Source organism: Rhynchophorus ferrugineus, unplaced genomic scaffold (genome assembly GCF_030347505.1).
Source record: "Rhynchophorus ferrugineus isolate W39M unplaced genomic scaffold, kcgeb_rfMv2 rfM11, whole genome shotgun sequence".
In the NCBI taxonomy this organism is placed as follows: Eukaryota; Metazoa; Arthropoda; class Insecta; order Coleoptera; family Curculionidae; genus Rhynchophorus; species Rhynchophorus ferrugineus.
The window spans coordinates 5,659,407-5,684,557 of record NW_027472590.1 but is presented as its reverse complement, the minus strand read 5'-3'; the positions used below and the strand labels follow the sequence as shown (position 1 = coordinate 5,684,557).

Genomic DNA, 25,151 nt, shown 5'->3' with positions numbered 1-25,151 from the left:
GAGAAAAAATAAATAATCACAATACCATTTTTATACTGGGAGTTTATAAACTTTGTATGCAATATAAGAAAGGCTGATTTGCATCAGAAACAAAGATATTCATTTGATCTTTTTAACTTCGAAGACTGGCCGCAAGGGGGAATAATTTGTCTTTACAATTCCGATGATTAATACAGAAAAACAGGTAAATAATATTCATATTTAATATTAAAACGGTTTAAAAGTAATCCCTTTGTTAGTTTCGTAGACATCAAATAATTTTTGTTAAACTATTTCAGAAAATCTTCTAAATTATAGAAACCTGTGTTCGGCAATTTCCGTCGTGTTCGGGTGGTGGCATGTCGGTTCGTTTGATACGTCGTTTATGACGACGGACATACGTCAGAGCGTACCTTCCGGGGTTATTGGACCAATAGAAGTTTGAGAATTTATCACGTGCAACTCTTCGTCCAATGAGAATATCGGAGGAATTTATTAAGACAGCTATATCTGACAAGCGTAGAAAAAGTTCCACCAGGCCGCCATTTTGCGTGTTTGAGGTCGCGTTCAATTTTACACGAAATCATATCGTGTTCTAGTTGTCTGTTATTAAAAGCAGCATTTTTGGATAAAAATAGCGTCTTAAGTGTGTATTGTGTAATAATTTGACTCTAGTTTGTGAAAAAACTGATCTAAATTGTGTATTTTCTCTATAATTGTATCGAGATCGTTTTGTGCTGGTAGAGGATGATAGGCAATCGCGAAGTGTAGTCGGTCGCCGGACCAGTCGAAGTTCATGATGGCCGATGGTTGACTTTGGCTTGATTAATATGTGCCTTGTGAGATGCATCGACTATCGGACACTCATTACATCGACTATTTCGCGCCGTTTTAAAATATACCGTCGAAAAAATTATGTTTTCGTACTTAAATTTTAAGTAAACCTGGTGAAGTTAGATTGGTCGCCGCAGTTCTGAGCCAGAGCTTCGGCTTTGGCTTGTAAAGTAGAAGACTGCAGAACGTCGATATGGCCGATCATCTTGTCGATGGACCTCCAAACCCCAAAAGGCCGAAATTGGATGCTTTTCCAGGACCATCGGATTCTTCGGGTAAGTTTGGTTTTCTTGTGTGTTTATTTTGCGACGAGCATGTCCTGGTTGAACGCGGGAGAGGCGTTTCTGTAGTTTGACAAGTAAAAACATTTCACCAACAAAAATCTATAAACAGCTGTTTCGATTTAAAATTGTAGGTCTTTTATGCAGAAAAACGTTTTATAAATAATGTTAATGCTTTTAACCAAGCTTTATACTTAATAACCTACATTTTAGTATCTGCAAATAATTTTAGTTTTACTATTTTGTAAACACTTACCGACATTTCTAACAAAAGGATTTACATTTAACTATACGCGTAGGATTTGTAGATACTTTTTTTGTTATTTCTTTTTACTATTTTTATTTAATACACTCTTGATAAAAGACTGTCTATTCAAACGAACTTGATTAAATAATGTTTGTTATGACATTTTTGCCACCTTACAACAGGACACCTGTTAAAAGTTTGTTAATGTCACATTTGACGTGATTTTAAAAGTTAAAATTCGAACTCTTTAGTTTATTGTGATACAAAGTTTTATTTCTAATCAAAATTGAAGGTTATACATGTATATAACTTATTTTTTTCTGGATCCCTGGTGCTCATAGGAAATACAGTTTTCTATGAAAAAAGTTCCGTGAGTTATTATTTTTGTTTATTAGTCGACTCTGTATCTTATACACTTTGAAATATTCATCATTTCAAAAACACTGTTGTTTATAAATTGTTTCGTATATTTGGTTTCCTAAAGGACCAGTTTGTTGTAAATAATTTTTCACTTGAAAACTGATGCTCGGATATCAAAAAAGAAAAAAACCAAATTGAAATTATACATCTTTAAAACATGTACTATACTTAACTAGCTTTCAACAACTATGGGTTGGAATCCATACAGTCAAATCAAGGTGGTGGTGTGTACAATCCTAGGAACCAGTGGAACTTCCAAACTCAAAGTAAATACTGTCTATATTACTGTTACTTTAGCAATAACCTTACTAACCTCAAATATGACTATTTAGAACGATAAGTTGAACTAACCGCTGTGAACTCATAATTTTATAAGAATCTTATTTTATTATGGCTTTATACACTAACATTTAATATTTTAAAATAATCTGGCTATTGAACATTCAGCAATATAAATTCTTAGAGGTGTTAATTTATGAGAATAATATATATTGCTTTATATTTTTATATATAAGCCTTTTTTTAACTGTAATATTTTGGTGGTGGTTTAAGTGTTATACTTTTAAAATTGTTGATGTGGAACCCTTAATACACCTTTTGTTCCTAGATGTCCTATCCAATGTGGATATGATGGTTCTGGAAAACGACCTCCCTGATGAATTAATTTCATCATCTTCATGGGGTATACCTGGTGACAGCATGAACAATGCTAAACCTCCAGCGCAGGGGCCTGGACCAGGTGGATTGCAGAATGGCATTGATACTCCAGATGCTGCCAATCTGAGACAAATGCAAATAACCCATATGTTACAACAGGTAATGTCTGATAGATCTTTATTTATCACTGTATTTAATTGGTAATTTTCCTTAGGGTAACAAAAATCTTGTGGCTAATGCCTTGCTAACGGGAGGTCAACTGGGTAGCAAGAGTCCAAATTTACAATCGCCACCTAACGTTTCAGTAGCAAAAAGTGGTGTTGTGGATCAGATGAATTTGGGCAGTCTACCTTCCAGTATATCAAACAATTCTGGTTTACAGTCAGTTGCGAATAATGGAAGCACTGCACAAGTTATGAGTTCCATTCAAGGTAATGATAGTTTAAATTATTAATGTTGACGTGAAACTGAATTGAATTTTTAGGTTTAAATAATACCGCTGGTGGAAATATGATAATGACTAACAGCAATATAAGTTCTCTGGGGGGTATGGGAGGAGGAGGTTTAGTTGTCAGTAGCGGGGCTGGCAACAAACCCCAGCTGACCAACGCACCCAACTTGATGCCTGGTCAGCCCCATCATCCAGGAAACCACAATGTTTCTCAAGTATGTCATTTATACGCCTTCGCCAATATATCGTTTGTTAATAAAAGAATTTTCAGAACATGCAAAATGGACCGATGCTCAACAGGCTGCCTCATATGCACCAGAGAGCCCCGGGGCCGCACGGAATGCACATCGGCACACGTCTCCAGAACCCAAACATTCTGATCCCATCGATTAATCAGGGTATGCCGGGAAATACTCCGTACCCGTATTCAAACTCGAACGTGGGGCCGGGGGGGCAGCCCGGTAAGTTTCAAACGTACTTAACCGTACCTAATCACGTTAGTAATTACCCCCAACCAGTAGGGGTAGTAACTCCCCAGCAAAAAATCAATATTCCCGGGACCAGCCCGAGGTTCGGGGGACCACCGTCGGGGCCCGTGGGGCCGATGGGTGGACCGATGGGCGGCGAAGGTGGTATTGTGCAGACGCAACCGCCGGCACCATCGCCAGCACAACCGCAGTCTGGAGCGCCAAGTGTATCTCAGCCAGGGCCCCAACAGGCAACTCAAAACCAATCTGTTCAACCTGGCGCTCCGCCTGCTCCTTCCACGGGTAAGTTATTATCTCATATATATATGCTGTACAGAGATCACTGAATGAATCTGGTGAATGATGAAATTGATAGTAAAAATGTTCCTATAATTATGGAAGAAACGGTTTAACTAGAATGTAATAGGGCTGATTTTTTTAATATGAGTTTTGATATACCGTCAACACAGCAGTTGTCAATTACTGCTACATCCTCGAAAAGATCCTCAGCCCTCTAGTTATGAACTATATTGAATTACATTTATTGATCCTTGTTGTCAACCTTTCGCCTACCTTTTGAATGTTGGGAAGAGGTCCGTTAGAATGTTGTATTCAATGCAATATTTTCGAAATATCCTGTGTGTAAAAAGGAAATATTGGGGTCTTTCCGTAGATTATTTTGATATATTTCTTATCACATTTTAGTCCTAAATGTCTTCATTCAATAATAAAAAATAATCAAAAGAAAAAGGAAAGTTTTGACAGAGAATGTTCTCTTAAAATGGCCACTTTAGTTTCAATTTCGGCGACCACAGATTAAAATAGATAAATAGACGATAACCTAACTTTTTGAACTGCCACTAGTGGTGCCCTCTCGCAGAGTGTCTTTGTTTCCGTGAGCGGCAGTGTTTCTACTCGGTGTTTTAGTTTTACCGGAATTCTATTTCAATAAGTAGAAAATAAATTCAAAATTGTTATTATAAACACGAAATAGAAATGGTATGTTTTTAAATTTGTAAGATATTCCAAGAAACGTGAATTCATTCTTGTTCACCGAATACTACTATCTCACTCCCACTTTTGTCAAGTGTGACGTAAACTCAACGGTTCTCTAACAAACCGTTTTTTTGGGCTTTGACAAGAGGTGTTTCTCATACGTTCTTGGCGGGAAAAATTCAGTCTTACTACGTTTTGGGTGGAATCTGCGTTGTAAAAGTCACCGAATCATCCTGATGAATGCGTAAGTTCATAATGAAAACATAAATTGTTGTTCATCCAATATTTTGCGGTGTAATATTAATTTCAATTTTATCTTTACTGTGTTAGTCAAAGTTGTTTATTTTTTCTTCCTTTAACAGACCCAGAAAAGCGTAAACTCATTCAGCAGCAGCTTGTGCTTCTATTACACGCGCACAAGTGTCAGAGGAGGGAATCTTCGCAAGCTAATAACGGCGAATCTTGGAATTGTACATTACCCCACTGCAAAACCATGAAAAACGTACTTAATCACATGACGACCTGCAATGCTGGCAAGACGTGTTCGGTAGCTCATTGCAGTTCATCAAGACAGATCATTAGTCACTGGAAAAACTGTATACGCCAAGATTGTCCGGTCTGTCTGCCACTGAAGCAAGCGGACAGGAATAGGAATAACGCAACCACGGCCAATACTCCGCAGAACGCGGCGCAGCCCCCTCAAGTGAATACTTCAGAAGCCCAAATGAGACGTACCTACGACACATTAGGTCTATCTTCCACTGTGGCTGGACCCACGCCAGCTAATTTACTGCCCACTACTGCCCAGCCAAGGCCGACTCTACGGTTACCAAACGCGAATCCGAACCTCCATAATAGGTGTCCTACGGGGATATTGAGAGGCTTGCCACCTACCCCTCAGACAGTGGCTCCCAACGTCACTTTACCTCTCGGAAGCGATCCCACGCCAAATGTACTGGGACAGAATCAAGGGTTGAATCAACAGGCGGCCACCTTCCAACAGAATGTTACCAACGTAATGATAGGGTTGGCTAGCGGCGCGGAGGCCGCGAATCAAGGCCTGGTCAGTCAATTACCCGGCGGACTACAACCCGGCCAAGTCACTGCCACTCCTGTAACTGGAACTAAAGAATGGCACCAATCGGTGACAGCAGATCTCAGGAACCATCTCGTTCATAAGTTAGTCCAGGCCATCTTTCCGACGCCCGATCCTCAAGCCTTACTCGATAAACGCATGCATAATTTGGTGGCATACGCTAGGAAAGTGGAGGGGGACATGTATGAGATGGCCAATTCACGATCAGAGTATTATCATTTATTAGCCGAGAAGATATACAAGATTCAGAAGGAACTAGAGGAGAAAAGACAAAAAAGAAAAGAACAGCAGCTGCAGCAGCAACAACAACAACAGCAGCAACAACAACAACAAGGAATACGACCGAACTGCGTCATCAGACCAGGAGTCCCGTCGGCTATCGTGCAGCCTCAACAGACTTTACGTACAGGCTCCCCTCCTTTGGGTGCTGTTAACAATATGGGAGGCTTAGGCATTATTAACCAGCAAGGAAATCCAATGGTATTTCCAGTACAAAATTCGGGTTCTCAAACGGGACAGTCTCAACAACAGTCCAATGTTGTCGGTTTACCCGGTCCCAGTCCCACTACATCGAACTCCGGTCTTTCGCCGTTCGGAAATCCCCTGTCGCAGGGAAATACCACGACGTCGACATCTAATCAGTTTTCGAGCAACGGTCCCATCAGTTTACCTCAAGTCTCACCAGCCGGAAACCAACAAAATCAGTTTGATCTCCTGAAGAATAACAGAGTAACGCCTTCGCCTTCGAGTTTCGTTCAGCAGCAACCGACCTCACAGCCTCAACAAAATACTCAAGCCAGCTTGAACACTGCCCAACAAAATGGGACTCCCAGATTACCCACGAGCGAGGGAGTTACGACACCGCTTGCGGCCAGTACAGGGCCCAAGTCAGTGAATTCTTCGAGGGGGCCTTCGCCGGCTCCCGCTACGCCCATACAAGCATCCCCAAGTGCGGCGGCTAGCCTGGGGAAGGGTATGAGTTCTGCGGAGCGAGCCGCGTTAAACGCTCCACGACAATCCTCGGTGTCGTCGCAGATGGCAGCTTTGATGGCTGCGTCTGAAAATAACGAGGATTCTCCCCCTCCATCGGAAAGCAGTAAAGGCAAACTCGATCAAATTAAGCTAGAACCCATCGACATGAAGCAGGAAAACGATGACGGTCATGATACTCAGAACGAGATGAACAGCGGTGGGAAAAATATCAACAATGACATGAAGTTGGATGTGAAGTCGGAGATAAAATCGGAACAAATGGAGGGCACCGAAGACATGCCCACCAAAGAAGATAAGCCTGTTAATAAAGACGAGGCAGCCGATAGTTCTATAGATATTAAACCTTCCACTGATGCTGCTCAACCTTCAGGTGCAGAAGGAGGAAAGAGGATTAAAGGTAAATGTTATAATGATATATTTTTTATAGATTGCCGCTAATAATTTGATTATTTTTAGTGTTCAAGCCTGACGAGTTGAGACAGAAGTTGATGCCGACATTAGAGAAATTATATCGACAGGACCCGGAAAGTATTCCATTCAGACAGCCGGTGGATCCACAAACATTAGGTATACCTGATTATTTCGATATTGTCAAAAAACCAATGGATCTCTCGACCATTAAGAGAAAATTGGATGTGGGACAGTATCAAGACCCTTGGGAATATGTCGATGATGTCTGGTTAATGTTCGACAATGCCTGGCTCTATAATAGAAAAACAAGCAGGGTTTACAGGTATTGCACCAAGGTAATTGCTTCCGTCGATTTATGAGTCGCTATTTTTAATTGATCGGTTTTTTTTTTCCTTTTGGTTTCAGCTGTCTGAGGTATTTGAACAGGAAATAGACCCAGTCATGCAATCGATGGGCTACTGCTGCGGAAGAAAATACACTTTCAACCCGCAAGTACTGTGCTGCTACGGTAAACAACTATGTACAATTCCGAGGGATGCCAAATATTATAGTTATCAAAACAGGTAAGCATCAACAACACGATTGTTTTGAAGATTATTCTTTTACAATTTTTTTCCCAGTTCGAAAGCTTACGGTCTTGGATCCGATCGGTACACGTTTTGTCAGAAGTGTTTTAATGATATTCAAGGTGATACGGTCACCTTAGGAGATGACCCATCGCAAGCTCAAACGTAAGTCATACGTTTTTCATTGATACGAAAATAAACAAAAATTTCATCTTCGCTTTCAGGGCTATTAAGAAGGACCAATTTAAGGAGATGAAGAACGACCATCTCGAAATGGAAGAGTTTGTCCATTGTACGGATTGCGGCCGTAAACTACACAAGATATGCGTCCTACACCACGAGTCTATATGGCCGCAGGGATTCACCTGCGACGAGTGCCAGAAGTTGAAGAACCAAAAGAGGCGCGAGAACAAGTTCAATGCCAAACGTTTGCCCGTCACCAACCTCGGCATTTACATCGAAAACCGCGTCAACATCTTCCTCAAGAAGAAGGAGGCCGGCGCAGGGGAGGTCCATATTCGCGTGGTGTCCAGCAGCGAGAAGGTGGTCGAGGTCAAGCCGGGCATGCGCAGCAAGTTCGTGGAGTCCGGCGAGCTATCGGGTGATTTCCCCTATCGGGCCAAGGCCCTGTTCGCTTTCGAGGAGATCGATGGCGTCGACGTGTGTTTCTTCGGCATGCACGTTCAGGAATACGGCAGCGAATGTCCGTCTCCGAATACTCGTCGGGTTTACATCGCCTACTTGGACTCGGTTCATTTCTTCAAACCCAAGCAATATAGGACTGCAGTGTATCACGAGATTCTTCTGGGTTATCTAGATTACGTGAAGCAATTAGGTTACACTATGGCTCATATATGGGCGTGTCCTCCTAGCGAGGGGGACGATTATATATTCCACTGTCACCCTCCCGATCAGAAAATTCCAAAGCCCAAGAGACTGCAAGACTGGTATAAGAAAATGCTTGACAAAGGTATTATCGAAAGGATCATCCTTGACTACAAGGTAAGTCGCGTCCCGTACCCGATTAAATGCTTTCTAATATTCGGTTTTGTTTGCCTCTGCAGGATATACTGAAACAAGCGATGGAGGACAATTTGAGATCAGCAGCGGATCTTCCGTATTTTGAAGGAGACTTTTGGCCCAACGTTTTGGAAGAGAGTATTAAAGAATTGGACCAGGAAGAGGAAGAGAAGAGAAAGCAAGCCGAAGCTGCTGAAGCCGCCGTGAGTATTTGCTTGTTTATTATTGTTTTTTTTATTATTGGAGTAGTATTTTCCCAAAGAAAATTAAATACCTTTAGAAAATTCGTCTTATATTTTATATTCTTAATATTAATGTTACATATATGTTTTCACAGATATTTTCTTCTATGGAGGAGAGCGAAGTGGGTCCGGATGGCAAGAAGAAAGGGCAAAAGAAAGCGAAGAAAAGCACAAAGTCTAAAGCCAACCAAAGAAAAAATAGCAACAAAAAGTCAAATACTCCCCAGACTGGAAATGATTTGTCCACCAAGATCTTCGCGACAATGGAAAAGCATAAAGAAGTGTTCTTCGTTATCAGATTGCATTCGGTTCAATCCGCCGCCAGTTTAAAGGTACTGAACGATGTTATTTTCGGTGAGCATTTATGTAATCTACCGTGTTTATTTTCAGCCTATCCACGACCCGGACCAGTTCATCAATTGCGACCTTATGGATGGTCGGGACGCGTTCCTGACGCTGGCGCGCGAGAAGCATTACGAGTTTTCGTCGTTGAGGCGCGCCAAATACAGTACCATGTCAATGCTTTACGAGCTGCACAATCAAGGCCAAGACAAGTTCGTCTACACGTGTAACGAGTGTAAGGCCCACGTCGAGACGAGATATCATTGTACGCTGTGCGAGGACTTTGATCTGTGTATTCAGTGCTTCGATAAGGTCGGACATCCACACAAAATGGATAAACTAGGCTTGGGATTGGATGATGCCAGCTCACCGAGCGATAATAACAAGGCCAATCCTCAAGAAGCCAGGAAATTGTCCATACAGGTAATTATATTTAGCGCTGTTCAACTCGCAGGTTCACTGATGTCTCTCTTTTTAATCGCAGAGGTGTATTCAATCGCTGGTACACGCCTGCCAGTGCCGAGACGCCAATTGTCGATTACCAAGCTGCCAGAAGATGAAGCGCGTCGTGCAACATACCAAAGTATGCAAGAGAAAAACCAACGGAGGCTGCCCGATTTGCAAACAGCTTATTGCCTTATGCTGCTATCACGCCAAGAATTGCCAGGAGACGAAGGTTTGTGATCTTCACCGCAACACGTGCGATCGTTTTCTCACCGTCTTATTCTCTTTCAGTGTCCTGTGCCGTTCTGTCCCAACATAAAACACAAGCTTAAGCAGCAACAATTACAACAGCGACTGCAACAGGCGCAGCTGCTCCGAAGAAGAATGGCAGTCATGACACGAACAGCACCTCAGGCCAATGCAATACAAGGTGCGAATCCTGGAGTACCAATGGGCGCAGGCGCCGGACAGCAGGTGCTTCCTGGTGCTGTAAGTCCTGCTGGCGGAATGAGCTCAGGTAAGGATAAATTCTTATGACAGGTCTACAGTGAATCCCTCCTTCATGTACTCACTAGATTCTTTTTATTTTTAAAACTATTTATTCCAAAAATTAGTTTGAGCTGACATGAGAAGAAAGCTTTGAGTAAGAAGAAAGAATTAGTCTTCAGTTATTTTCATGCTAGTTCATGAGTTTTTTCTGTAATTTTACCAGTCAAAAAGATTTTCTTCGCAGTAGCGAGAAGTACCCATCAGTCCATCTCATGCATGCATCAACAAAAATTTTGCGCTGATTTAAAAGCTTGTTGCAATATTAAGTAGTTTCCAAAGAGATACAAAGTTCTTTATGAGAATGGGACCGCTACTGTGCGAAAGATAAACCAAGTTTAATCCCTGGAATAAATGGTTTTGAAGAAACTTTACCTCAGACTAAAAAAGATTTTTGGTCAGTATTTCATATAGTTAGGTGTCACAGTAAAGCCTTTAAATGTCTTGAAATTTTTTTTGGGGATCACACATAGGGCACATATTTTCTTCTGTTAAATTTTCTTTCAATAGTATGATATATATCGACATATATATACAAACATAATCTGAAATACACCGTGTTTATTTTGCAGGGCTTCCAAATCCATCGATGGGCATTCAATCGCATCAACCTGGTATTGGTCTCAAGCCTGGAACTCAAACACCACCGGCTAACGTACTTCAGGTTGTTAAGCAAGTTCAAGAAGAAGCTGCGCGTCAACAGGCACCGCACGTTGGATACGGGAAAGGCGTCCCCGGACAGGTACCTGGACAGAACATGCCTCCACCTCCTATTAGAGGTATAAGCGGTCATTTAGCAGGCAACCAGGGTAAGTTGATGCAATTACTCCCCCATTTTCCGGCTAATAAAGGTGTTGTAGGTGGTAATCTTATACCCATGGAACAATGGCAGCAAAGATATCCCGGCGGAGTAGGTCCTGGCATACGACAACCTGGCCAGGGTATGAATCCAGCTGCTGCGCAGATGGGCGGCGCACCACCCAATGTTCAGGCCGGCGCCACAGGCCAGCCCGGTGCTGTGCGACCAGGTGTTACCGCTGGTCCTAATTCTGCTGGGGCAGGACCTATGATCAATCCAGGATCTGCAGCGGCCGCTGCAGGGCATCACCAAAAACAGGCCCTGCAACAGCTGATGCAGACCCTGCGGTCGCCGCAGAGTCCGGACCAGCAACAGCAGATCCTTTCCATATTGAAGGCTAACCCACAGTTAATGGCAGCTTTCATCAAACAACGCCAGGTTGGTACCTCGTATCCGTATAGGGACGTTGAAATTGACGAACCGTTTTATCGCGTCTCGCAGCAAATCCAAGCACAACAAATGCAAAGTAGCGGTGGCAACCAGCTCCAGCAGCAACAGTTGCAGCACATGCTGAGCCAGAATTCTGTAGCTCAACAGCAACATCCGAATCGCTTAGGGCTGCAGGGTAATATGCTGAACCAAGGGCAGCCCGGCTTGAATCAAGTACCCGGCGGACCCGGTCAGCCGATGGCCCAATCTCAGCAACAATGGTAAGACGGTGGCGGAGGGTCGTTTACGTTAATCTCATTTGTGTTTCGGTCTTGCAGGTATAAACATCAACAGCTCATAGCTATCCAACGACAGCAACAGGCTGCGGCGCAGCAGCAGCAACAAGGTGGCTTCCAGCAACCGGGCACTTATCAGCAGAGGATGCCGGGCATCCGGCCGCCTCACATCGGCTACAACAACGCCTTCAACGATCAACAGTATCCGCAGATGCAGGGCTTGAAGCCGACGCCCCCGCCGGTGCCCTCGCCACAGGGTATGATGGGGCCGCCCCAAGGGCAGGGCATCTCGTCGGTACAACAGCAGATAATGCAGAGCGTCAGGAGTCCACCGCCGATAAGGTACGTCCGTCCCGGCTGGACCGACGCGACCACAGTTGGTAACGCGGGACCTGTATTTTTTTGTAGAAGTCCCCAGCCGAGTCCGTCGTCGAGGCCATCCCCGTCGCCGCGGACCCAGGCGGTGGCCAGTCCGCGGGGCCCCCAGCCGTCGCCCCACGACCTCCCCTCCTCGGAAATGCTGCTAGGACAGAACCACTCGACCGGACTGCACCCGCACGCGAGTCCCGCGGGCACCCCGAACCAGGATAACGAGCTTCCGCCGATGACACCCCAGGATCAACTCAGCAAATTCGTAGAACAACTTTAGTGGTGCCGAGCCATCTTGACTTCCTCCTACAGGACGACAGTTCCTAACGAATGACGGTCGAAAGACGGTCAGGATCAAGCTGGGGACGCCACCGGGACTCTGCGCCGCGACCTCACCATAACGCCATCCGGCCGCGGGAGCGCCGACTCTCGCCGAGAGAAGAAACCGGTTCAGTTCAGTTCACGTCGGAATCGGAACGAGAACAAGTGATAATGCCCCGAGCAGCTATGTATATAATATATATAGTATTGTAGCATAAAATATAATTTTAAAACATGTACATATGTTTCATAGTTACTGTAATATATTGTGAATAATTTTTAGTAAATGTTAAGTGACGGAAGAAAAATACCTAAAAGTATTTTGGGCTTTGCGAGGCTGTGTTTTACTATGGATTGTTACCCCCCCGCCTACTCGAGGCATAGCTACGCAACTGTTTGCTCGTTTATTTTTTTTTACTGTGACTTTTTTAGTGAAGCTGTATAGAGATAGAATTATAAGAGCCGGTGACCAACCGGCTGCTAATGTGATGGCGGCCCCCGTCTTCGGACGGAGATCAGGCTCCTGTTTGTTTTTATATAATATATTTATAATTTATATATCGTCTGTTTTCATGTGTTTACATTCCACAAGAACTGTGGAGAACGTGTGCGCGTGCTGGCCCCCCCGACAATCTTACCCAAGCCAGTGCAATAAAATTCAAAGCAAAAAAAAGAAACTTATTCGACACTCCCTCCTAATTTATTACTTGAACATACATACACATTAGTATAAATTAGTGTTAAGTATTATATAAAAGAAATAAAACTTATTTAAAAAATTACTGTATAGTTTTTCTAATGAGACTTTGAATAAAAGTACTATTATTACTGACACCTTTTTATCCCCCCCCTTCTCGTACACGCACACAGAGATACTATTCCTCCCCCTCATCGTTCACACAAACGTTGACGTCACACCGGTTGACTACAGATCAACTACTACCATTCTATGCTGGGCTAAACAGACGTGGACGATCTGAAAGTAATAACGATTCGTATCGATCGACGTGCCGTTTTTTGATAAGGAGGGAGTGTCCATCAGTCTTTTTAGTTCGGCCTCTCCCACTTTTTAAATATGAATATACGCATAGAAACTTCGAATAATTAATTCTGAATACTCCATTATTGTTGTGTTTTTTTTTTTAATTTTAGAATTCCCAGAAATATTGAACTAATATCTTTTAGTTTAAGATATATTAGAATTACCATTATCACTAATGTATTTAATGCTTATAATTACATATTTTCCAAAATATCACAGTGTTTTTTTTCTGTTTCACTACATCTATTTTATAAGGTTACAGCGAAAACTTATTGATTTTCTTTTCATCTGCGACATAAGTAAGACTTGAAATATAACAAGAAGGGCGATTTCTAATCTTGTTACCCTTTTAAAATCAATCAATTGAAAAACGAATTTTGTTTTCTTCTGTTAATTGGCGTGGTTACCCTTTACACAATTCTTTTGTTTAAATATTTTCTATAGTAGAAGCGTAACGGTTTAGCCAATTTTTGATGACGTCGAACGCCAAGATATCGTGCTATATGACAGTCCGAACAAAATATATGGTACTTTACTTTCGGGATTTCAAAACATCTAGATTTTCTTATTATTTATGACATAAAAAATATTCAGGTTTTCGAATAATCAAAAGATTTTTTATTGCTTGTATTGATACACAAATGTTGAAAGTACTCAGGACATATGAGGAAAAGTATGAAGGTTTCTTAAATAAAACTACTCTGATATGTTTATTAGTTTATATTTTAATTAATTGAGCGAAAATTCAATGACGAAGATAGTCTGTGAATTACTGATATATTCGAAATTGTAACAAGAAAAAAGGTAACTAACACTATTAAAAGCATCATCACACAAAATCTGTAAAAACGTTCTAAATCGAAGTAGAAAATAAACCAGGAATAGTGTAAATCTGGGAGGCAATAATAAAAAAACAAATCAACATCAGTGTTAATAAAACTACTTGATTTTTTGGTCTTCTTAAATCCAGCTGGTTTGTTTTCTTATGAACTACAGAACTACAGTTTGAAGCAAAAAATACCATAATAAACGGATGGGACAATTAAAAGGATACATTCAGTGGTGGTGTAGAGGATAACACTTTCATCACATGTAATTAATGAACTAACAGAACAATTTGATTTCTGTCTTCTGTAATCCATTTAGCTTGTTTTGCAAGAAGTACCATCAGAGCTGGGTATCAATTGGGATACATTAATTAGCAAGGTCAACGGATAAAAATAAAACAATTTTTTTTTATAAATATATAATTCAATCAACTGAGACACAATTCAGTAAGGAATATATTTAACAATAATTTGTGATATCTAAAAATAGTAAAAAAATGTAATCATCACACGCTACTCCACGTAGTAGTAGATCAAAATGTTAAGGCATTCAAAGAGTCACAAATCTAAAAACTTACTAAGCCACTCATCAGATTGTAGAGGTGTGTGTGTGTGTGTGTGTGAAAAAAGTGTATATATAAAAAAACCTAAACGTAACAGTTAACATTGACAATAAATTAACATCAGATATTCAACCACTCTGATAAAATAACAAGTTCGTCAGTAATAAAATAGGAAAGATCAGGAAGACATCCAATATGGAATGAGATACACAACTTGTAAACTAAAATCAACTACTGTGTATTTTCTATGGCGGTATAGGCAATATGGACCAAAAAACTGGTACAAGCTGGATAACACGTTAAAATTTTCTGGTAATTGACAACGCTTCCATATACCTATCAGATTAACATATAATGCCGGAACAACAAAAGCCGAATGATTTCTCTTGGACAATTTAGTCATGGAATTTCGATTATTATTTATATAAACTATGTATAAAAAAATAAATTATAAATTGTGCTAACAGTTTTGGCAAGTAACTTTATTTACAAAAGAGAAGTTCTATATAAAAATATAAAATCAATAGTTCTATATGTATATATAAAGATTTACTAGAAAGGTACATTATGGCAACTAAAATTACGTCCGTCTTCATTGCGGGACATAGAACGAAACTACACAAAGATCATAAATAATGAATGGATGCGAGTAAGTACAAGCTTCAGTAACTGAAACATTCAGCGTTCATGATCACCATTATCAGTCCGATTTAAATTAATTAAATATGTTTTTGGGCAGTATCAACGCAAATCGTACATACCGTTTCAAAATAAAAAAGAAGAAAATACAATATGTTCACTAACATTATGATAAAAGCATCTTTAAATATTCTACAAGCTAATTGGTCTAAAAATTATGAGCTCTCGCGTATGGAACTACTTAAAACTAAAATATGCCTGGTAACTATGGACCTGCTTTCAAATCAATCGATCCAACGAAAGAGACGGAAGAGGGCGGGGGTGGAGGAGGGGGTTTCGGGTGGGTCGAATGGCACTGAACGAAAAAGAATTTGAAAGATCACACTTGCTCGGGTATGCATAGAGGAAAAAACGATGAGTTGGTCCCTTATATGTACACATCACAGCCTATAAATGCAGGATCACTAGTCTTACCTATGTAGCTAAGTAGTTAAAATGTATAATCACCCAACTGCCGTTAGAGCGTTATGCTGATTCCTGTTACCGGTTGTTCTGGAATAACATAAACAATTTCTCGTCAATTATTATGTTTCATATTTAAGATAGTTTGTGAGACATAAAAAAAATGAGCGAGGTCGTTGAAATGAAAAAAAAAACACCTTTAACTGGGTGATATATTATTAGTTGCGTGAAAAAATAAGCATCACTGCAAAGAACAACTATTTATCCGACATTATAAAACAAATTTCACGATAATGTTAAGTATTTTATCGCAAAGAAATCTCGTATCAATCTCAATTTGAAAAATTTGTTTGATTACGGTGTACAAAAAGATTATGGTGTTTTCATAGAGTTAATGCTTTCTAACTAGTTGCAATTCCAGAGTCTGAAGAGGTCATTTGATCACCACAACAAAACTTAGGAATTTTCATACAAATCTAATTTTAAAAAAACCGTATCACTTTATCACACATCTAATAGTTTTTTTTGTGAGATAACAAAGAAAAATGGTAATGTGGTTGAGATGGAAAAGGTCACTCAATGGTATTTTTATTAAACTGAATTATGCCATTATCAATAGGGATCAAGCCAAACAACTCAAATTTTAATGAACACTGATTGATGTCTTAATGAATGTTTAAAATTAATAATTCTGTTTTTTTACTGTACTAAAACTGATATGATGTAATCCAAGCTTTCATTGTTATTATTTTCAACAAAGAAAATTAATGAAATTGTTGGGAAAATAAATATAATTAATAAATATTTTTGAGTTGTAACAAAAGTTTTGTCTACTACTCAAGAAAACATTTATTAACCATTGTTATACATAATAAAACCGATATTACTACCATAATTATAATCAATTAATATATTCCAGCATTCACTCATGAACACTGAACGGTACACTAAGAAAATAGAAGCAAATAACCGAAATCATCTTAAATGGCTGTGAGAAATTCATGTGCTAAAGCAAACTCTTCACTACTGTGCATAATATCAACTTATGGCTTGATTAAGGTGCGAGAAAAGCGACGTAAAAAGTTACACGGGAGAGCTGAAGGAGCTTGTTTTTTTTAGACAGAGAGAGACGGTGTGTGAGGCTTCAATCGAGAAAATTGTGTAGGCGTGGGAAAAGTTACTTGGTAAATAGTATTAATGGCAAAACGTTAAGGTTCATAAAACATCACGCCTACAAATACCTGTATATAGAGGATGTGGATGTCGATCGCGACCAAGATACCAAAAACTTCTCACCTCTTCTGTGCGCCTTACGATGAGCGATCAGTTCTCTGGTTACCACGTCGGGCGCCCAAACCGTTTGGCCCACCCTGTACAGTATCCTGGAAACAAACGAAACGATATCGGATTATCGTTCGCGGAACTACCGTGTAGATTATACGGTACCTTGGAAGTAAGGCCACGACGCAGGAAAGCAGCGTGACCAGCCAGTAAGCCGGCCTCTGCATGGAAATCTGTATCGTCCAGTAGGTGCTCGGTAATCCGAAGCAATTGATGCAAAACGTGTTGTATAACAGCGAATAAAGGTAAAACGCGCCGATCGACAATACTATCGAGAGTACTTGGATGATTGTCTGGAAAAAAGGACATCATTTAGTCATCTTCAACTACCCAACAGTTTTAGACTCACCCATGCTCGTATCTCGATAGATACATGGAACAACATCACGAACATACAGGCAGTGGTTGATACTGCACCGAACTCGAACACATCAACGTCTGTTCCATCGTAGGCGGCTTGGCATATCCAGAAAACGCATATACTCTGGTACAGCGAATCGGCCATGGTCAACCAAAACGAGTAAGACTTGTACGATCTGCCCAGTCGGCCGTTTTTGTACAGGTAGGGTTTCTCCCGTAACAGTTTGTCGGGCGCGTCCTGATCGTAAACACCTGCAAAATACGGTAAGCGATGCGTGTCGAGGAAATACAATGCGGGTGTCTTCCTTACCGATCGCAATGGGTGGCAAGGACGTGAAAAGCAAATTATAAAGCATAAGATACATCTGATCGATCATCACAGCTCCGGAAAATCCACAATAAAATTGGTACCAAAATATTAAGAACACAAAAGTCTGTAAAAATAACAATAATTGAGGCACTTGGGATAATGAGATATAATTTGTGATACACATGACATTTTTTATGTGACGAACATATTTTTTTGTTGTTTTCTACTACTTAGGACTCAAAGCTCTAGCTTTAGCTTTCTGATAAGTTTAAATAACGAATTACTAATTCATCAGTTCAAGATCAAGACCTGTATTTTGGAATAAAACTTTGAATTACATTTTGATAATAGGAAATATACATGGTATCTTCAATTACAGTGTTGCTATCGCCCTGGTGGATCCAACAAGCGACCAGTTCTTATTCTTGAAATAAAATCATTCTTATACCAATACTCCGCATCTCTGAATATGATCATGATGCTTACATTTTAAAAAGAAAAGTTTTAATTAAGAAGGTTTTAACTAGCATTGGGAACTATCGACTGAAAGCGACTATCGATAGTTTAGTAAATGACTAGTTTTTACTATCCACTGTTTTCTGTGGCTATTTTCGGTCCGAATGATTTTATTACTTTTTACTAGCGTTGGGAACTACTGAATAGATTCATTTTCAATTATGTAAAAATATTTTTAATCAAAATAATTGATCTGTATAGTACAAGGAATCAAATAATTATCTCCGCCTGTTATTACGAATAGGAAAACAGACGAAGCCTGTATTTGACTGAAATAGTAATTACTATTTGCAGTCGATAGTTCCCAACGCTAGTTTTAATATTTCGAAGAAAGAAAACACTAAAGTGTATGGTTTAGGCATGTGTGCAGATCGATATTCTAACAAAAAAATTGTCTTTATTGTTTTTGAAATGAGGACGCAAAGTGGAGAAATATTTAAGACCCTCTTTTCTTTGATCCAATCAATCGATACAGATAAGCTTACTTTTTTGTCTTTTTTCAGGCGATTAGTGCAGGTGATCATAAATTAGTGATTTCAAAAAAAAAAAAAAAACGTCATGTGTCGAACCTTCGTTTTTATCGAATTAATACTCACGGCGTTTTTATAAAAGAAGTACAGCACCATCTTAGATAACCTATCGTAGCTCCAGTGTCCGTGGACCAAGAGAAATCTTTCCAAATACTTGAACCTGGACAGCGCGAAATCGGCAGCCATCACGGCCTGCATTCCTTCCTGTCCAGATATACCTTGAAAATAACGTTTCATACATAATTTAAAGGTCGCGGGGATATTAACGGTTCTCACCTATTCCAACATCAGCGGTCTGTATCATCGAAACGTCATTGGCCCCGTCCCCGATCGCAAGCGTCCTCATCTTCAGCTCCTCCTTCACCACCTTGACGATGTAGGCCTTCTGCAGGGGCGTGGCCCTGCAGCACAGCACGGAGTTGCAGTAGGTGGTCAGTCTGAGGAAGGGTTTGGTCAAATTCGATCTCCTATCCAGTATATAGGTTAACGTTTTGCCATCGACCACCAGCGCCCTACCGTTCTGGTTCGACGGTCGCATATACGGGGACCTCGCGGATGAACCGCTCGAGGATGGTACCGTGTTGATTCCGTAAACGTCGGTGGCTGAAAGATAATGAGGTTTTGTTGAATCGGTACGTACTGAGTGTGGGGTGCGACTTACGGTTATCGTCGGAGTCCGACAATTGGCGTTCTATGTCGGCGAGGTAACAATTTATGGTACTCTCGGCGCTTCCCTTGGACCGCGCCATGATTTTGAGCAACTCCATTTGCGGCGAGAACAGCTTGGCGGAATAGGCTATATTGATGGCGGTTTCCGGTTTATCTCCGGTCAATACCCATACGACTATGCCGGCGGAAATCAAAGCCGACAGAGTTTCGGGCACGCCTTCCTGAAGCCTGTCCTCGATACCCGTCACTCCTAGGAGAGTCATTTTGCACTCGATGTTGGAGAAACTCTCCCGGATCCTTTTCTCCAGATTGTCCGTCGCCAGCTCAGCTTCCTGATGTTTCCGGTACCACTCGTTGTATTCGTGTTGCGTCAGGACCCGTTTCGCCATCACCAGCACTCTCAACCCCTCCCTGGCGTAGTTGCTCAAATGCTGCTGGGTCTTGTTTAGGATAAACTTCTGTTCGGAGTCATCTTCGCTCGGCGTTAGGTAAGGAAGAACCGACGTATCCGCTCCCTTGCAATACAGTATGATCTCGTTAGTTACAGGATGTTCAAAGATAACGGACATCCTCTTCCTGGTCGAGTCAAACGGTAATATGTTCAGGATCTTGAAGACCATCCTGCCGTCTTGTGGAACATCAACGGTCACCTCGGTCGGGGTCCGTTTAACCAGCTTGCACCTGTAGATATAGGCCGCGTCGACCAGGGCTAGCTCGTCCGGACTCTCGGCCTCGTAGATCGGCTTCAGGTCGCCGGGAGACGGGGTACCCGCCTGGTTCAGCCTGACTTTCTGCTCGTCGGTCAGGTTTGTGTTGCTGTTGTTCCTCCGACCCAGGAATCCCATGCTGGGGATGCCGAGCAGTTTCGGACGTTGCGACGACTTCGAGCTGCCCTGGCTCTGGAGCGACTCGGGCGAATTGTCCGCCGAATCGATGGCGCTCAGGCCGGAGAGATTGGACAGTCCCCGGTCCGAGGAGTAGGGGTTCAGGGGCGGGGAGGGCGTGACGGAACGGGACTCTTCCAGGCGGGTGTACTTATCCTTGAGGGGGGCCGAGGTGGAGTTACTGTAGTCCATTTTCTTTATGTTATCGCCGTTGTCTGATATTATGTTGGGAACGGGTTCTATGATGATACCTGGTACGGGAAAAACAAAAAAGTGTTTTGACGATGCTGCTCTGTGTATAAACGTTGATGTACTTACCACTGGCGTTCATGTTGTCGTGATGGGGATGCCGTGAACAAACCACCGTGTTGCACACCGCTAAAAACAACAAGAACTCTTGTATCCTCGCGCTGTGCACAGCCCTACTGCTGTAAACCTGCTCGGACATGCAATCTTCCTGTACCAGATCGCCCCACAGGTTTTTGTTAATCATTACGCTTAAATTCCCCTGCTTGTTGCTACCTGTAATAGAAACGACATACAAAAATTTTAATTTGGGTCTCAAAGGAGATATTAGGTTATATTGTATTAGGTATATTATATTGTTTGAATATACGCATAATTTAACAACTGGCACCGTTGCAATTTCAAAATCTCATGCGCTTGCCAGGATTTTCCGGAACTAGATTCATGTGATGCAGAGCAACATACCGTTCAGGCCTCCGTTCTCCAACTCCGGATGGTTGTAATCGATGCCCGCTATTGCACATTTCCGGAAAATCATGCGGTTCTCCGTAAGAGTCCCGGTCTTGTCCGAGAATATATACTGGATCTGGCCCAGTTCCTCCGTGATGTTCAGCGCGCGGCATTCCACACGCTTGTTCGTCTCCGGGTCGTACAGATCCGAATTGTGGTGTATGTGATAGACCTGCAGTATCTTGCACAACTCTAGCGTGACGTACAGCGACAGGGGTATCATAATCTGTAACACGGCAATCGATTAAGCGGGGATTGGGTAGCCGGCGCGGGGGCGACGTACCTGAAGAATGATCACGTATATCCAGAAGGCCAAGAAGGCCTCGGTGGAAGGCTCGTATTCGCTCCTGAAGGGCTCGGGCAGGTCGGAGTAGGACAGCAACCACAGCTTGCACCCGATGGCCCCGATTATACATAAAAAAATCAATATTAAGACACAATAAATCACATCTTGGTTCATTTGTTTCTCCAGGGACGACCTCTTGTACCGCGGTCCTCCGTTGTTGAGTAAGGCTTTCGTTTCGTGACCTGCAACAAGATGAAATATTTAAAAATGACTGAAGTTTATTGAGCTGCATGTACGAGGTATTAGGGCAAGGTAGCGATGTACAACATTTAAAATATTTTAAGTTTAATTTTGCATAACAAGTTTCTCAACATTTTATACATAAGCACGGCTCTATCTTTAATCCTATACGTATATGTAGTGATATCCTATAAGTAGCGTTGCCAAATTGTGAGGAATTCCCCAATTTGCGGGAAATCTCATATTGATTGGCATTATGCGGTGAACATACAAGGATTTTGACATATCATCGTAAATCTAATATCGGCAGTTACTAATAAAATAAAACAGTCTTTTATTATATCTTGTTCACTTCACTGTAATTTGTTTGTTGGCTGAGTAAATAACGACGTAAAAAAATCTTAACTTACTAAAAACATCTTACTTCTAAAACTTACTAAAATAATATATGTTTTTACATTTATACATTTATTACAGCCACATATATTTATAAACATATAAATATATAAAACTTAATGAGAGGTAAATCAAGAATAAAAAAATCATTAGTTTAAAACATGTTGATGTATCGATCCGTGTTGGTTTGAAAGCAAAAAATCAGTACATTCATATTTTCTTTTATGTGGATCTAGGAATACCGTTGCGAATTGTTCTATTCGAAGGCTTTAAATTTATACCGTTTTATGTGACGTACTTCCGTGATCGAATGTGTTCCGTGATAAATTCGTTGGTGTGCTGAAATTTATTTGCAGAAAGTTAAATATGGCAAACGCGGAAATATAAACGGGCACGCCCCTAATCATGTTTTACGCGCCTGAATCACTAGAGGGCTGGAGGTAAAAGGATGATATTTCTTTCTTTCAATTTGAAATTTTGTGACAACGACTTAAAAGGGATTTTACGTTTTGATAAAATGAATTTGAACGTTCGACAGTATTGATGACGTGTATTGGCTGTTTTATTGAAATTGGCTGTTTTTGTTATAATATTTAAGGTAATAACAATGTACAATTATGAATATTTAATTTGAAAATGTTTTATAGAAATGTTAACTAGTACTTAAAGTTATGATCCATAAAAACTACTAAATGTCACTGCTTCATGCCTCGACCACACCAAAAATGAGTCGGATTTCTTCGTGGAGGTGTACGGATTCTGTTTTTTACCTGCATAAACGACGATTCCTTCAACAAAGTCCGTGTTCTTCAGGAGACATTCCCTCAGCAGTAAGTTATCGGTACCGACGGGCACCCGACCTCCGGAGGGGTGCACTATAGCGCCGTGGAACCTGTAGATCTTCGTCGTGGGCGCCTCCACCTCGATTTTGCTTCTAAATTTGCTGGGATCGAAACAGTGATGCTAGGAGTAACAAAAAAAAGTAAACTCAACAGAACAGATCACGGGATGTCGGTACCACTCACCTTCTCGATGAAACCCCTAGCCACCTGACGTTGTTTCAGGTTGGTTTCGCCGTCCAGGTGTCCGGTATCGATGTAGCATAGGCCGCTGGGATCGCTAGACTTTAACACTAAAATATCGGCAGGTACTACCTCGTTGTTGGATAAATGGATGAGATCGCCAACACGAACATCCTTCCATAACACTTTTATATATCTTGAAGATTCGCTGGAAGAAAAATAAATAAATGTTATTATAACGTTACGGTTTTCAAGAGAACAGTAAGTAAACATACTGGGACTAGAACAAGTGTTGCGGCACATTAAAAATAATCTGTTTAGATTTATTTATTGGTTCAGTTTGTTTCCAATCATAGCCAATTTAGACCTGATGATCTCGAAGATTTCGCCTTAATACATGAAATAAGGTTGCTAAATTGCAGCAACAACCTGGAAGCATTACGGCTAATGGGCAACACGCAGGCAATCAAAAGATTGCAGCGAACCAAACCGCACGAACTTGTTTAGTGTATAAGTGTATTCTTAACTTTAGCTTAAGTAGTTTGGTTTTATTTTAATTTATATTTACTCGTACTCGCCTTGCTTGGGTATTAATGCTAAATTCATTTATAAATTGTACTAAGCATAACTAATGTAAGATGTAACTAATTAAAAAATTATGTTCTATCGAGCTACTGATGGTTATCAAGTTCTTTGGGGGTCTGAAAAGGATTTTCGTCCAGTAAGTCTTGCAATTCATTGTCCTCGATCTTTCTTGGTCCTCCAAGTCGTTCTTTTCAGACTCACCGCTTTTAAATCACATAAATCACAAGTGTTTGATGGTCTAAATGCAATGAATGTCGAAAGAAATACAATTTCTACAATAATACTAAATAATAAACTGTTAGTTTGTGTAAAAAAATGGCAAAAACATCGAATTTAACGCTATAGCTGTTAGCTCAATAAGCTGTTCACTTTGATACTTCTCATTTTCACAGATATCGATGATGAAAACACATGCAAGCACTTAATAGTTGCTAGTTCCCTAGAAGGTCAATCAACAATAAATTAATGACCGTCATTTTTCGAAACAATAACTCCATAGACCCAAATTGTTGGTTTTACGGATGATCCAAGTGATGAAAAAATTTCTCGGATGTTTACTGTTATTTTTAAAAGGAATCCATATTAAAAAGGATCTAACAATCGGAGAAATTCCGAGTAAAATTGGCAATGACAGCACCACGCGCCAAACATCACCAGATCGTAAACAATCGCGGCAATGGCATCACGCCACCGGCCAGGTCGAACAAGCGGTCGTCCCCCTAACGGTATCCCGCATTTTTCCGAATATCGCGGGCCGCATCGTCGAAATATAGGTCGCCCGTAGTATTTTGGCCACCACTTTCGCTTATATAAACACCGAATCTCGGATACGTGCATTTCGATGCGATTATTAATCTCTGACGTCGTCACGGATGCAAAAAAACGATCATTTTAACAAGTGACGTCCGTCGGTACCCGACAAACGGCCATCAACAGGTTTCGCGGCGAAACCAACGCGACCAAAAGCGAGAAACGAGCGTTTTTGCTCGTGCTCTTCGGCACACCACACGGAAAAGTCTCCAAGGTCATCGCGGGCAATAAAAACGATCATTATTGCGGATTAACCGCGATGATCGAACGACTGTCTGATTACTCCGGAGCCTCGGGTGAATTTTTTCGGAATCCGATGAAAACTCTGACGCTATACGCGCAATTTATGGTGATAACAAGGATAGAACTTGATGAAAACCAAAGTATGATCACTATTCAAGATAACCGACATTTTGTGCTTCTCGATGATAGGACATACGCATACATCGACTAATATCCCGCAAAACATGGCGTCAAATAGATGTCTTATTATATAAATATATATAGTACTTCCAATAAAACAACCAATACATAAAAGATAATATCTAATCTGGCAGCTTATTTTCAAATTGTACATTTCTATCGCCTTAAATATTATAAGGTATAAAAAACCGCAAATCAAAAAATAATTTGTCCAAAATATATAGTCCTTTCAATAAAACAGCCAATGCGAGTCGTCAACACAGTCGAACGTATTACCAAATTCA

The 25,151-nt window shown here is 40.9% G+C and overlaps 2 protein-coding genes across 10 annotated transcripts in view; one reads left to right on the top strand and one right to left on the bottom strand.

The window, feature by feature from the left end:
• Positions 1–47: 47 nt before the first annotated feature.
• nej (CREB binding protein nejire) lies at positions 48–12,988 on the top strand. Of its 8 annotated transcripts, XM_076417437.1 has the most exons (23): positions 48–184; positions 279–1,088; positions 1,938–2,027; positions 2,369–2,577; positions 2,633–2,849; positions 2,903–3,084; positions 3,141–3,330; positions 3,388–3,639; positions 4,695–6,818; positions 6,878–7,167; positions 7,238–7,395; positions 7,453–7,563; positions 7,623–8,400; positions 8,463–8,621; positions 8,756–8,992; positions 9,051–9,425; positions 9,487–9,678; positions 9,738–9,963; positions 10,565–10,801; positions 10,853–11,229; positions 11,293–11,501; positions 11,559–11,858; positions 11,925–12,988. In XM_076417437.1, the coding sequence occupies exons 2-23, from the start codon at positions 1,007–1,009 to the stop codon at positions 12,163–12,165; spliced, it is 7,236 nt and encodes a 2,411-aa protein (XP_076273552.1). In that variant the 5' UTR covers positions 48–184; positions 279–1,006; the 3' UTR covers positions 12,166–12,988. The 8 variants fall into 8 exon arrangements, with proteins under 8 accessions (XP_076273552.1, XP_076273554.1, XP_076273551.1 ...); XM_076417439.1 differs by lacking the exon at positions 48–184 and having other exon boundaries at positions 502–1,088; positions 3,391–3,639; XM_076417436.1 differs by lacking the exon at positions 48–184 and having other exon boundaries at positions 502–1,088; positions 3,132–3,330; positions 3,391–3,639.
• Positions 12,989–14,799: 1,811 nt separating this feature from the next.
• The window catches only part of LOC143204705 (phospholipid-transporting ATPase VD), a 36,984-nt gene continuing 26,632 nt past the window's right edge, over positions 14,800–25,151 (bottom strand). The window contains exons 5-17 of one of the 2 annotated variants that reach the window (XM_076417433.1): positions 23,053–23,257; positions 22,798–22,990; positions 21,389–21,633; positions 21,061–21,331; positions 20,668–20,871; positions 19,458–20,600; positions 19,073–19,399; positions 18,863–19,014; positions 17,751–17,874; positions 17,430–17,692; positions 17,186–17,373; positions 17,036–17,121; positions 14,800–15,829 (exon numbers count right to left, since the gene is read on the bottom strand). In XM_076417433.1, coding sequence (XP_076273548.1) covers positions 15,795–15,829; positions 17,036–17,121; positions 17,186–17,373; positions 17,430–17,692; positions 17,751–17,874; positions 18,863–19,014; positions 19,073–19,399; positions 19,458–20,600; positions 20,668–20,871; positions 21,061–21,331; positions 21,389–21,633; positions 22,798–22,990; positions 23,053–23,257 — 3,436 coding nt within the window. In that variant the 3' untranslated portion in view covers positions 14,800–15,794. Of the gene's footprint in view, positions 15,830–16,980; positions 17,122–17,185; positions 17,374–17,429; positions 17,693–17,750; positions 17,875–18,862; positions 19,015–19,072; positions 19,400–19,457; positions 20,601–20,667; positions 20,872–21,060; positions 21,332–21,388; positions 21,634–22,797; positions 22,991–23,052; positions 23,258–25,151 lie in introns of both variants that reach the window. The other variant, XM_076417432.1, reaches the window with a different exon arrangement.

Excerpts from the sequence above, each read along its gene's own strand:
- nej (XM_076417434.1), top strand. The coding sequence starts at position 1,007 with ATGGCCGATCATCTTGTCGATGGACCTCCAAACCCCAAAAGGCCGAAA. Across the intron at positions 3,640-4,694 it reads TCCGCCTGCTCCTTCCACGG|ACCCAGAAAAGCGTAAACTC; the intron begins GTAAGTTATTAT and ends TTCCTTTAACAG. Across the intron at positions 7,396-7,452 it reads TATTATAGTTATCAAAACAG|TTCGAAAGCTTACGGTCTTG; the intron begins GTAAGCATCAAC and ends TTTTTTTCCCAG.